The sequence below is a fragment of the Enhydra lutris genome, unplaced genomic scaffold, assembly GCF_002288905.1.
Source record: "Enhydra lutris kenyoni isolate GAN:26980312 unplaced genomic scaffold, ASM228890v2 scaffoldscaffold66, whole genome shotgun sequence".
Taxonomy (NCBI): domain Eukaryota; kingdom Metazoa; phylum Chordata; class Mammalia; order Carnivora; family Mustelidae; genus Enhydra; species Enhydra lutris.
In genome coordinates, this window is record NW_019154150.1 from 6447191 (window position 1) to 6459964 (window position 12774).

The 12774-nt window shown below is 39.8% G+C and overlaps 1 protein-coding gene across 2 annotated transcripts in view; it reads left to right on the forward strand.

Annotated features, from left to right (window-relative positions):
• The window catches only part of LOC111159169 (upstream binding protein 1), a 58348-nt gene that overhangs the window by 12908 nt on the left and 32666 nt on the right, over positions 1 to 12774 (forward strand). For both annotated transcript variants that reach the window (XM_022521604.1, XM_022521605.1), the window contains exon 2: positions 3168 to 3319. In XM_022521604.1, coding sequence (XP_022377312.1) covers positions 3168 to 3319 — 152 coding nt within the window. The remainder of the gene's footprint in view (positions 1 to 3167; positions 3320 to 12774) is intronic.

Sequence of the window (12774 nt, forward strand, 5' to 3'; positions counted from 1 at the left end):
GGAAGAACAAAGTGAGTGGGGCCTTGAAGGGACCCTAGTTGAAAGACTCTAGCTGAGGGAGAGAGTTCAAAGGAATGAAATGATCTGGCTTATGTTTGACGAGGAACACTGACTGCTGTGTTGACAGGAATGCATTTTCTAATGAAGTTAAAAATTAATTGGGATTTCAAAGGAAAATGATCTTTTTTTTTAAGATTTTATTTTCAAGTAATCTCTACACCCCACCCAACTTGGGGCTCAAACTTACAACCTGGAGATCAAGAGTTGCATGCCCTACTGACTGAGCCAGCCAGGCGCCTCTTTTTCTTGTCCTTTAAATACTTACATATATAGGACATAAGAATATATATATATTTTCATCTCCTGTAGAACCATTTTGACTGTTATAGTTGTTTTTCATGAAGAGAGTTGTTCTCAAGTCTTAAAGTACCACTTTTAAGTCACCTGAAACGTTTGTATATCTACCACAAGGTTTTATATCTGTGCCACTTAGGTGACCCCTAGGTTGTGCTGAGAAGAGGCATAGAGGAGGATTGGTGACCATCGCTGACTGTGTGTTTCTCAGTTATACTTGTATGCTTAGAAGCATTTTGACAGTTTTCAGGGATAAAGAGGAGGACTGGTGGGTAATAAGTCTCTGAATAATCAGTCTGGTGCTTTAACAGAGTATATGCAGGGAGGGGGGAATGCAATGCAGGTTTTTTCTCCCATCTCATTTATTTCAACATTTTGTTTTAAGTTGAATTTAATTAAAATGGACTAGCCAAATATCTTACTTAATGGCCTGTAGAGATAAAAAAGGAAAGTAAGCAATTCAGACAAACCCTTGCTATTGGCGTTGATGTAGTAGTTATTCATTTGGTTATATTTTTTAAAAGATTTATTTATTTTAGAGCAAGTGGGAAAGCATAGGGCAGGGGGAGGGGCGGAGGGAAAGAGAGAATCTGGAGCAGACTCCTTGCTGAGTAGGGCTCGATCTCACAACCCTGAGATCATGATCTGAGCTGAAATCAAGAGTCCATACCTTAACCAGCTGAGCCATCCAAGTACCCCTCATTTGGATATTTTATTATTTTACTTTTTGTTGAGGAATGAACATGGAAACATTAGCAAGATACAGAGGTACAAGTCAGTGATTTATCTCAAAAACAAATACCTATAACTCATACATTAATCATGGGAATGTAAAAATGGTGCAGCTGCTTTGGAAAGCCGTTTGGCATTTCCTCAAAAAGTTAAACAGTAACTATATAACCTAGCAGTTCTACTCCTGGGTTTATATCCAGGGGAATTAAACATATGTCTCCATGAAAAACAAGCAGCTGTTCATAGCAGCATTATTCATAATAGCTAAAAAACAGAAACAACCCAGATGTCCCAGAATGGATAAACACAGTGTGGTCTGTCCATACATAAGGGAATATCATTCACCCCCAAAAAGGAATGATGAAGTACTGATATATGCTACAACAGGGGTGGACCGTGAAAACATATTAAGTAAAAGAAGACCATATGATTCTATTTGTATTAAATGTTTAGAATAGGCAAATGCATAGAGACAAAATAGATCACTGCCAAGACCAGGGGTAGGGTAGGGGGATAGGGCTGGGGAATGATTGCTAATGGGTGTGAGATTTTTTTTTGAGGTGATGAAAATGTTCTGGAATTAGATAGCTGTGGTAACGCACAACTCTATTAATTTACCAGAACCCATCAAATTACACACTTTAAAAGGGTGAATTTTTATGGAATATAAGTTATATTCACAGCTGTTTTTATAGCAAAACAAAATAAACACATCCATGTGTGTTTGGGTTAACAGAGAATATAGACAGTGCCCCAGAAGCCCCCCTCCCTCCCTTCCAATCAATGCCACAAATTATTCTTGAGGGAAAAAATAGCAGCTGTTTCTACTGCTGCTGTTCCCTCGCAGAAGAAGCCATTGTTTTAGACTAAGCATGAAGCTTTATGCCCTCAGTGTTTGCCAGGCCTTGCAGGGTGCTTTTTGTAAAGTACCATTTTAATCAAATGCTTCTTTGTGATTTTATAGTACCCGTGTGACCTACCTTTCAAAACAGGTAGCTTTGCACTCTTGACTTGCTGTCTTTTTAAGACTCTTTTTTTAGGTTTATTTATTTCAGAGACAGAGAGCGAGCATGAGAGGGGGGAGGGTCAGAGGAAGAAGCAGACTCTTAGGGGCTCAATCCCAGGACCCTGGAATCATGACCTGAGCCAAAGGCAGATGCCTAACGGACTGAGCCACCCCGGGGTCCTACTTGCTCTTGTTTTAATAGAAATAATATGGAGTTTAAAGTTTTTGAAGAATTTTTTGAAGTAGCATGTATATTATTAGATCTCTTTTTTTTTTTTTTAAAGATTTTATTTTATTTATTTGACAGACAGAGATCACAGGTAGGTGGAGAGGCAGCCAGAGAGAGAGGAAGGGAAGCAGGCTCCCCGCTGAGCAGAGAGCCCGATGTGGGGCTCGATCCCAGGACCCTGGGATCATGACCTGAGCCGAAGGCAGAGGCTTTAACCCACTGAGCCACCCAGGCACCCCTATTATTAGATCTCTTGATCAGTAAGTAGCATGGACTTTATTAACTATTAAATACTTTTTATTTTATCTGCCTCATCGTAGCTGTTCCCTCCTTCTCCCCACACCCACACTAGAGATATAGGTTATTAATACTCTCTTTTGGGGAGCCAGATTAACATGAATAGTTCTTTTATTCTGTGTGACATTTTGGAGTTTAAATTTTTTTAAACTTTATTTATTTATTTGACAGAGATCACAAGTAGGCAAGAGAGAGAGCGGGAAGCAGAATCCCTGCCGAGCAAGAGAGCCTGATGTACGGCTTGATCCCAGGACCCTGAGATCATGACCTGAGCTGAAGGCAGAGGCTTAACCCACTGAGCCACCCAGGCAACCCTTAAATGTTATTTTTATTTATTTTTTTTAATAAAGGTTTTATATATTTTTTAAGTAATTGCTACACCCACCATGGAGCTTGAACTCAACAACCCTGAGATCAAGCGTTGCACACTCCACCGACTGAGCAGGCACTCCTGAGCTTAAATTTTAAAAGAAACTCTGCCCTTCCATGTTTTTATATGCTTTTAAATATTTTAAATTCAAGACCACTGTTGGTTCTCTTGCCTTTCAGCGATGTCTTGGCGTTGCCCATTTTTAAACAAGAAGATTCCAGCCTTCCACTGGACGGTGAAACTAAACACCCACCCTTTCAGTATGTGATGTGCGCTGCCACCTCGCCCGCGGTAAAACTGCACGACGAGACTCTCACGTACTTGAACCAAGGTGAGTATGGCTGCGTCATGCTCTGAACGAAGGACGGACACACAGCTCGAGCGTTTGGGCTTTACAACCGAATTTACAAGTAGTAATTTAAAATTAGATGATTTTTCTTAAATTTGACAACTTTAGTTAACAAAAACCATAGTAATTTACTGTTAGCCAGCAGAGTTGTAGTTCATGGAACCTGATATGCACAAAGAGGGCCCTTGCAATAAGATTTTTTACAGGGTTTTTCAGGCGAAATCCAAAGGAGAAGCAAGTAGGAAAGGATGTCAGTTATTTTTAAGAATGCTGGTTTCAGTATGGAACTTGAGAATGAATCAAGGAGCCTGGGTCTCAGGCCTGAAGCAGGTTTGTGCTGAAAATAGACAAGCTGCACCAAGATGGAGTCTGTGGCTAAAATAAGCCATGTCCGATTTTGTCTACTCATATCTTGTCCGCACTTTATGAGAATATGAAGTTTTGCTGATAGGAAAGTGAGAGCTGGCAGAGTGGAAAATAGAGATGTGGGGGTAGAATTTACTCTTGGAAATTATAAGGTATTTTTTTTGAGGTTCTCTTAGCAGTTTGGGCATAGGCCAGTGTGACTAACCAAATTAAACAAAAGTACTTTGTTACATAGCTATGAATTTGTTGGATACATTGAAAGCATGTTGCACCCTTTTTTTTTTTTTTTTAAAGATTTTATTTATTTATTTGACAGAGAGAGATCACAAGTAGACAGAGAGGCAGGCAGAGAGAGGGAGGGAAGCAGGCTCCCTGCTGAGCAGAGAGCCCGATGCGGGACTTGATCCCAGGACCCTGAGACCATGACCTGAGCCGAAGGCAGCGGCTTAAACCACTGAGCCACCCAGGCGCCCCTGCACCCTTATTTTTAAACAAAATCAGAACTTTTATTCTTATAAAAATAGTACATCCTCTCACTGTAGAAAGATTTAGGAAATATGTCAAGACATAAAGCTGGAAATTAACTGCTCTCACCAAGATAAAGTGGTTTACCTTATAGGTATATTTTCTTATATGTACATCTGCTTTATTTCAACGAAATTGGAGTTAATATCTGTTCACTTAAGAACATATTACTATTTTTCTGTCATTAAATAGAATCTTAGATTCTTTGAATGTTTGGACAGAGCTCTGGGTTTTGGACTGATGATTAGCATTCTGAAATGTGGAAGAATAACTTTAGCTTTTTATTCGATATATAAATGCAGGATCTATGAAGTTTTACCCCAGGTTATTCTACCATAGCACTTGTACAGTACCCTAACTCTGTTGTTAACATTGTTTGGGTAGTCATTCTGTTGTTTGAGACTTACATGTCTTTTTTTTTTTTTTTTTTTTTTTTTTTAAAGAGAGAGCATGAGAGGAGGGGGAGAAGTGGACTTCCCTCTGAGCAGGAAGCCCAGTGTGGGACTCCATCCTAGGACCCTGGGATCATGACCTGAGCTAAAGGCAGATGCTTAACCGACTGAGCCACCTAGGCATCCCTTAAGTGTCCTATTTGAAAGGCCCTTCATTGGGTTTTTCCCTTTCTTTCTGCCCCCACCCCGCTCGAGTCTGCTTCTCTCTCTGCTCTTTATCCCGCTTGTGCTCTCTCTCAAAGAAAATCTTAACAACAAAAAAAAGAAACTACTTTAAGTTTATATGGCAAGATTTATTTTAGATGTAAAAATAATCAGAAGAAACCATGTGGGGGCACGGTTATTCACTGTAGCTTTATTTCTAATGACTAGGAAATAACCTGTATTTCTCTTACTTGGAGAATATTTGAGTAAGAACTGTTATGTGCATATCATGGGATGAATGAGTGTACGTGCGTGCACACACACACACCCTTGTTTAAGGGAATGTGTTGGATGTGTCTGTCTGTTGGCCTGGGGAAGTATCCATAATTTATCACTGTTATTACTAAACTGGAAAAAGATCTCTCATGTTGATAAAAATTGCAATTCCCCATCTGTAGTAATGATATATTAGATTGACATTCTCTGAGTGCTTACTATGTATTGAGCATTGTACTAAGTACTGTGTTTTTTAATTCCCACAGTAACTCTAGTAGGAGAAGTTTTATTAATCCAATTTAGGGGTACTTGGCTGGCTCAGTGGTTAGAACATGTGACTCTTTTTTTTTTTTTTTTTTTTTTTTTAATCTTTTTCAGAGAGAGCGAGAGTGCATGGTGGGGGGAGAGGGAGAGAAAGAATCCTAAGCAGCCTCCACACCCAGCACAGAGCTCTATGTGGGGCTTGATCTCACCTCCCAGAGATCATGACCTGGGCCAATCAAGAGTTGGATGCTTAACAACAGAGCCACCCAGGCACCCCTGAGGTCCAGTATGTGACTCTTGATCTCAGGGTCATGAGTTCAAGCTTACTTAAAAAAGATCCACTTTCAGATTTAAAAACCAAGCTGAGAGCAGTTGATTAACTTGCTCAGTGTGAATTTGATCAAGCTTAGATTTGAAAACAACTCTTAAGTGTATAAATCAGTGAATTTTTACATGTATTATTCCCTTGAAACTACTGTCTCTGTCCAGTATTTCCAGCACCTTAGCAGGCTCCATTGTATGCCCCTCCCAGATGATACTCCAGCTTGACTCTAACTAGTGTAAGTGCAGGAGATTTTCTTGCACTTGACTCTGCTCACTGCAGTATTTTTTTTTTTTTTTTAAGAGTTTATTTATTGATTTCACAGAGAGGGAGTATGAGTGGCAGCGAGTGGCAAAGGAGAGAGACAGACATAGGATTCAACCCCAGGACCCCAGGACCATGACCTGAGCTAAAGGCAGATGCTCAGCCAGTTGAGCCACCTAGGCATCCTTGCTCACTGCAGTATTAATGATGTACCTTCTCTTGGTTGTAGAATTTATCTTTTAAGTTCTTTGTCTTTTAAGAAAAAAGTGGAAAAGTGAACTGCATATGTGCCTGGGTAGCTCAGACAGTTAAGTGACTGCCTTTGGCTCAGGTCATGATCTCGGTCCTGGGATTGAGCCCTGCATTGGGCTCTCTGCTCAGTGAGGAGCCTGCTTCCCGCTCCTCAACCCCCTGCTGCCTGCCTCACTGCCTATGTGTGATCACTCTCTCTGTCAAAGAAATAAATAAAATCTTAAAAAAAAAATATGGGGCATCTGGGTGGCTCAGTTGGTTGAGTGTCTGCCTTTAGCTCAGGTCATGATCCCAGGGTTCTGGGATTGAATCCCACATTGGGCTCCCTGCTCAGCAGGGAGTCTGCTTCTCCCTCTCCCTCTGCCTCTCCTCCCTGCTTGTGTTCTTTCTCTTGTGTGCTCTCTCTCTCTGTCTCAAATAAATCTTTAAGAAAAAACATGAATAATGGGGTGCCTGGGTGGCTCAGTTGGTTAAGCGTCCAACTCGTGATTCTGGCTCAGGTCATGGTCTCAAGATTGTGAGATCCGGCCCCTCATTGGGCTCCCCACTCAGGGAGGAGTCTGTTTCTCTCTCCCTCTCCCTCTGCTCCTTCCCTTGCTTGAGCACATGCGTGCACTTGCTTTCTCTCTCTCTCTCTAAAATAACTAAAATTGTTATTTAAAAATTACCATTTGGGGGATGCCTGCATGGCTCAGTCAGTTAAATGTCTGCCTTCGGCTCAGGTCATGATCCCAGGGTACTGGGGTCAAGTTCTGCATCAGGCTCCCTGCTCAGGAGGGAGATTTTTTAATTTAAAGATTTTTAAATCTTTAAAAAAAATTTTTTAAATGCCGTTTGAATAACTATTAAAAACACATTAGAGTATTCATAAAGGAATTATTTCATATACCTTTTAAAAGAATTGTAAAAACTTAAATACAATACATGAGTATCAGGTATACATACTACAGTGTGTATAGTTCTTTCACAGATTTGTCTCTTAGCATTTATCACTTGGACAAAAGGTTCTGGATGCATGATTTTTCATGAATCCCCTGAGATTGTTTTCAATTTTTTATATATGTGTATGTTTCTAAGGAGAGGATCCATAGCTCTTTCCAGAGACAGCAAGGTTTGGCTTGGGGTGAGGTGTGGCGGAGTGTCCTTCACCCCATCTCTTTAAAGCTGCGGAAGCAAACCGAGGTCCAGGCTCAGCAAGTACCTTCCGGTGATAGGACTCCCTTTTCAAAGGAAATATTCTCAGTAGTGCATGTGCAGTTTTGACTTTTTCTTTTTCTTTTTTTTTTTTAATAGAAACCTTTCCTGCAAAATAGTGTAAAGAGAATCTGGGTTAGGTATGGACAATAGTAATGAGACTTGATTAATTTTTTTTTTTTTTTTTTTTTTTTTTTTTTAGATTTTATTCATTTATTTGACAGACAGAGATCACAAGCAGGCAGAGAGGCAGGCGGGGGTGGGGGTGGGAAGCAGGCTCCCCGCCAAGCAGAGAGCCCAACGCGGGGCTCTATCCCAGGACCCTGAGATCACGACCCAAGCTGAAGGCAGAGGCTAACCCACTGAGCCACCCAGGTGCCCCGAGACTTGATTGATTTTTATCTGGAATCCAGTAAAACCCCATGAATATTTTTTTCAGCTGGAGTTGACATTGTCATGGAAAGTTCTTGTGAAGTCGTCCTGGCTGACAACATTTTAGTATTGACGATTTGACATAATTTACTGCCTGTGTTTTTAGGAATCAGATTGTCACTCATTTTTAAGTCTCATGAATCCTTTTTTTCTTTCTTTCTTTTAAAGATTTCATTTGTGTATTTGACAGAGAGAGACAGTGAGAGAGGGAACACAAGCAGAGGGAGTGGGAGAGGGAGAAACAGGCTTTTCACTGAGCAGAGAGCCCAGTGCGGGGCTTGATCCCAGGACTCTGGGATCATGACCTAAGCTGAAGGCAGACGCCTAACGACTGAGCCACCCAGGCGCCCCTCGTGAATCCATCTTCTTGAATTCAGATGAATTCTTCGGTTCCACCAAGGAAAATGACTTAACAATGTTGCCTTTTTTTTTTAATATCAAAAAAGGACATAAAAATTCTGTAAGAAGGGATTAGACAGCACGAGTTTATTCTTTTTTAACTCACATGTGAGTTTAGCTCCATTCATTCTAGTATACGGGAGGAAAATTGGAAATAATGGGTGATGATTAATGAAAGCACAGTTATCTCCATTTTATGATTATATGAAAACTTCAGAAGGAGTAATTACTCCTACAGTTACCTAGTTGGATTATTGACCATGCCATGCTTTTTACAGATAAAATTTAAGAGTATTCTGATTCCAAATCTAGTTTTCTTAACTACCCAAGTAATTATTGGAATAGTTACTAGAAAAGTTCCAGTGTTTTCTAAGTTTTAGTTAATTGCCACCATTTAAAATTTAACAAGTTTTTTTTTTTTGTTTTGTTTTTTAAGATTTTATTGACAGAGAGCAGGAGAACACAGGCAAGGTTGAGGGGCAGAGGGAGAAGCAGGACCCCCTGCTGGGTAGGGAGCCCAATGGGGCACGATCCCAGGACCCCTGGGATCATGACCTGAACCGAAGGCAGTCACTTAACTGTCTGAGCTACCCAGGTGCCCCAGAATTTAACGGTTTAAATAGATGATTTATATACATGATTCAAAATTCAAAAGGTATGAAAGGGTATACAATAAAAAGTCTTCTTTCCCTGTTTCCCATTTACCGAGTTCTGCTTGCCTCAGGCAGCCACTGAATTAGAACCATTTAAAAATACCTAAGAGGATTCTAATCATGTTTTATGACAGTCTTTATATAACAAAAATTTATATAGTTAATATTTTATTGAATTTATTCCAGTAAACTAAACTTGTTCATGTGATGGGTCAATTGTGTGCTTAAGCGGGATTATGGTTAATGTGATGGTCTTGTCACTAAAGGATGAAGTGTAAAAAAGAACTTAACCTTAGCATTTCTGTAGTAAGGTGTGGTAGTTGCTGTCATATGTGGCTGCTGATGAAACTCCACTGCCTGGGATGTAAACATCCCTGTTGCCTGTTAGATGTCCTTAAGCACATTCTTCACATACCTTTTGGTTTCTTTTAAATGTTTCTTTCACCTAGTTACAGTGAGCAGTGATTTAAATGTCTCTTGTGTCTTTTTTGCATGTGGTGGGGTGGGAGGTGGAGAGGGCCCTGGTAAGTAGGGGCTGTCTGCAATCTCTGGAACGAGGCTGCCTGTGTGTGGATTCCATGCCCTCATTTGCTAGCCTAGGCAAGTTCCTCAATTTAATTCTCTCCACATAAGGTAATTGAGAATTAAATTGTATTAATGTGTATAATACACTTATAAGCTAGGCAGCACACAGGAAGCACATGAACTTTGCTGCTGTTACTGTCGTTTATAGCTAAGTAGCGTTTTGGTTTCTGACTGTACTGGAAAACCCAACTATTTAGACCTTGGTTGCTCTGTTAGTTTCCTGTTGCTCTTGGATGAACAGTTCTTATAAATGGTTAGGACCCAACCTGGGACTCCATACCTGTGTAATGACTCAGGAGATTTGTCATGTATGTTGGAAACTGTGTTGTTATAGTCTTTTATTTTTTATATTATTTTTTAAAAATATTTTATTTCTTTTAAGATTTTATTTATTTATTAGAGAGTACAAGCTGTGGGGGAGGAACAGAGGAGAGGGAGAAGCAGACTCCTCGCTGAGCAGGGAATCTGATGGTGGGGCTTGATCCCAGGACCCTGAGATCACGACCTAAACTGAAGTCAGACGCTTAGCCAGCTGAGCCACCCAGGTTCCCCTGTAGATTTTATTTTTAAATAATCTCTATACCCAACATGGGGCTTGAGCTCACAACCCCAAGATCAGGAGTCACACAGTCCATTGATTGAGCCAGCCAGATGCCCCTAGAGAAACCATTTGAAGAATGACAAGTGTATGGGGACTTTTTTTTTTTTAATTACTTTTGATTTTAGAAGAATAAAAGTCTGTGGTAGTTTAATATAGGAACAACAAATCCTGAGCTGTGTTTGTAGAAATAGAGTAAACTTTATATTGAGCACAGAAATGTCCTTGTTAGATTGATTGGAATAAATGATACAAAGGAACATTGAGGTTTGTCCTTGATTTGTTTTTTTTTCAGTCATGAAAATTTGAGATTTTGAGGATCATAAGATAATCCTGGTGGGACAAGTTATCCTGGGCAGGTTGCTCAGCACCTCTTCCACCTCCCATCTCACTGGCTGCTTTTCTTACTGTCTATCCTAGAGAAGTATCTTGACCCTCTTCTCTTTTTTCTACATGCACTCCTCAGATGATCATGTCTTTAAGTAGCTTTACCTAACAGCTATAACCCTGAAAAGTCCTCTGTTGATATCTCCAATTGGGATTTCTTCCTCTTCACTCCAGATTTGTAAATCAATCTGATTATCAGTTTGGATGGCCAGTAGGTAGTCAGTTAATGTAGTCAATTGTGCTTATGATTTTCTCCCCTAGATCTACTCCTGGTGGTTTTCTTCATGTTGAGGACCTTCTGTGGCCAGAAGTTTGGAATAATCCTCAACTCTTTCTCCCCCCGCCCCCCACACTGTATATCTAATATACCAGAAAATGCTTAGGCTCTCCCTTCAGAATAATCTCCAGAGTGACAGTTTCTTTCCATCCCCACTCCTGCTATCCATAGAGTGACTGTTTCGGACTGAGGGATTTATGCCTACCTGATATGCGAGAATTGATTTCAGTGTGATTTTAATTTGCATTTCTCTGATGACGATTGGATGTCTTTTAATATGTTTAAGGACCGTTGGCATTTCTTCTTTTGTGAATGTGTTTATGTCATTTGCTCATTTTTTTTCTTGTAGGGATGTTGGACATTTGTGTGTGATTTTGTAGAAGTTCTTTATGTATTAGTGAAATTAGCCCTTTGTGTCTAATGTGAGTTGCAGATATTCCCCCTCTTGCATTTTTCCTGTTTGTATTGACGAGTCAGAATCCCCAGTCAAAGAATACGGTATTTAACTTAACAGGGGTAGCCAGGTTGCTTTTCTGAAGGACTTTCATCAGTTCATATTCCTCCCACATTTTATGTGCGCATTTCTCACCCACTTGCTTTTTAATTAAACATTTTTTGTTGATCTGATAGCATAAAACATTTTAATTTTTAAATTTTAAAATTTTTGTGAGGTTGAGTAATTTTAAGTGTATGATGGTATAGTTTTCAAAAATGCCTATTCATATGCTTTATTTTAAAATTATTTTCTGAGTTTAGATCCTTTGTTAAGTATGTTGCAAATTTAACTCTTTAAAAATGTCTCTTGTCATAATATCAGTTAGTGGTGATCTCTCTGTTTGTTGAATGACTTAAGGACTCTTCTTTAGTAACTTACTCTATATAATGGTTTTCTTTGACCAGCTTTGAAGTGATCTGCTTGTATTTTGTGACCAAATAAATGACTAGTATCCTTTGTATATTTTTATATAGGGTCAGCCCCATTGGAGTGTGGACTGGATCATAAAGATCCCCAACTTCATATGGTACTAGAAACATTCCTTAATTACTATTGATTTTCTTCATGTCAAATTATACTGTCCTATTTATTTTATTTTTTTTTTTAAGATTTTATTTATTTGACAGAGAGAGAGAGATCACAAGTAGTCAGAGAGTCCGACAGAGAGAGAGAGAGAGAAGCAGGCTCCCTGCTGAGCAAAGAGCCCGATGCGGGGCTCGATCCCAGGACACTGAGATCATGACCTGAGCCGAAGGCAGCGGCTTAATCCACTGAGCCACCCAGGTGCCCCTATACTGTCCTATTTATTACTTAATAACAGATAATTCAAAAATCATTTTTGCGGGTTTGGAGTACATTCTTAACTTTTGGCAGCAGCTCATTTTCCTAATTATATAGTTGGGTGTGTGACCATCTGTTTGTGTTTTCTTATGAACACTACCTGACCAGTGAGAGAATGTGAATAGGGCTCATTGGTCACAAGGAAGAAGGCTCTAGGATTAAAATTTGGTCTTAGCTCACACAAAATACAGTACACGTACGTTCATAGTATCACTACTCATAATAGCCAAGAAGGAGAAACAATCTAGATGTCCATCAGCTGATGAATGGATGAACAAAATGTGGTATGTTTGTGCAGTGACATAATATTTGCAATAGAATGTAATGCAGTACAGTCACACCTTGGACAGACTGCAGGTTCTGTTCCAGAGCTCCACAATAAAGTAAGTATTGCAGGAAAGTGAGTCAGATGAATTTTTTAGGTTTTTAGTGCATATAAAAGTTACCTTGACACCATTCTGAGTCTATTGTGTGCTGTAGCATTAATGTCTAAGAAAACATGTATATACCCTTTTTTAAAGGTTTTATTTATTTACTTGATAGAGAGCACAAGCAGAGGGAGTGGGAAAGGGAGAAGCAGGCTGCCTGCTGAGCAGGGAGCCCAACATGGGGCTCAGTCCCAGGACCCCAAGATCATAACCTGAGCCAAAGGCAGATGCTTGACTGGCTGCCCCAACATTTTTTTTTTTTTTTTTTTTTTTAAGATTTTAT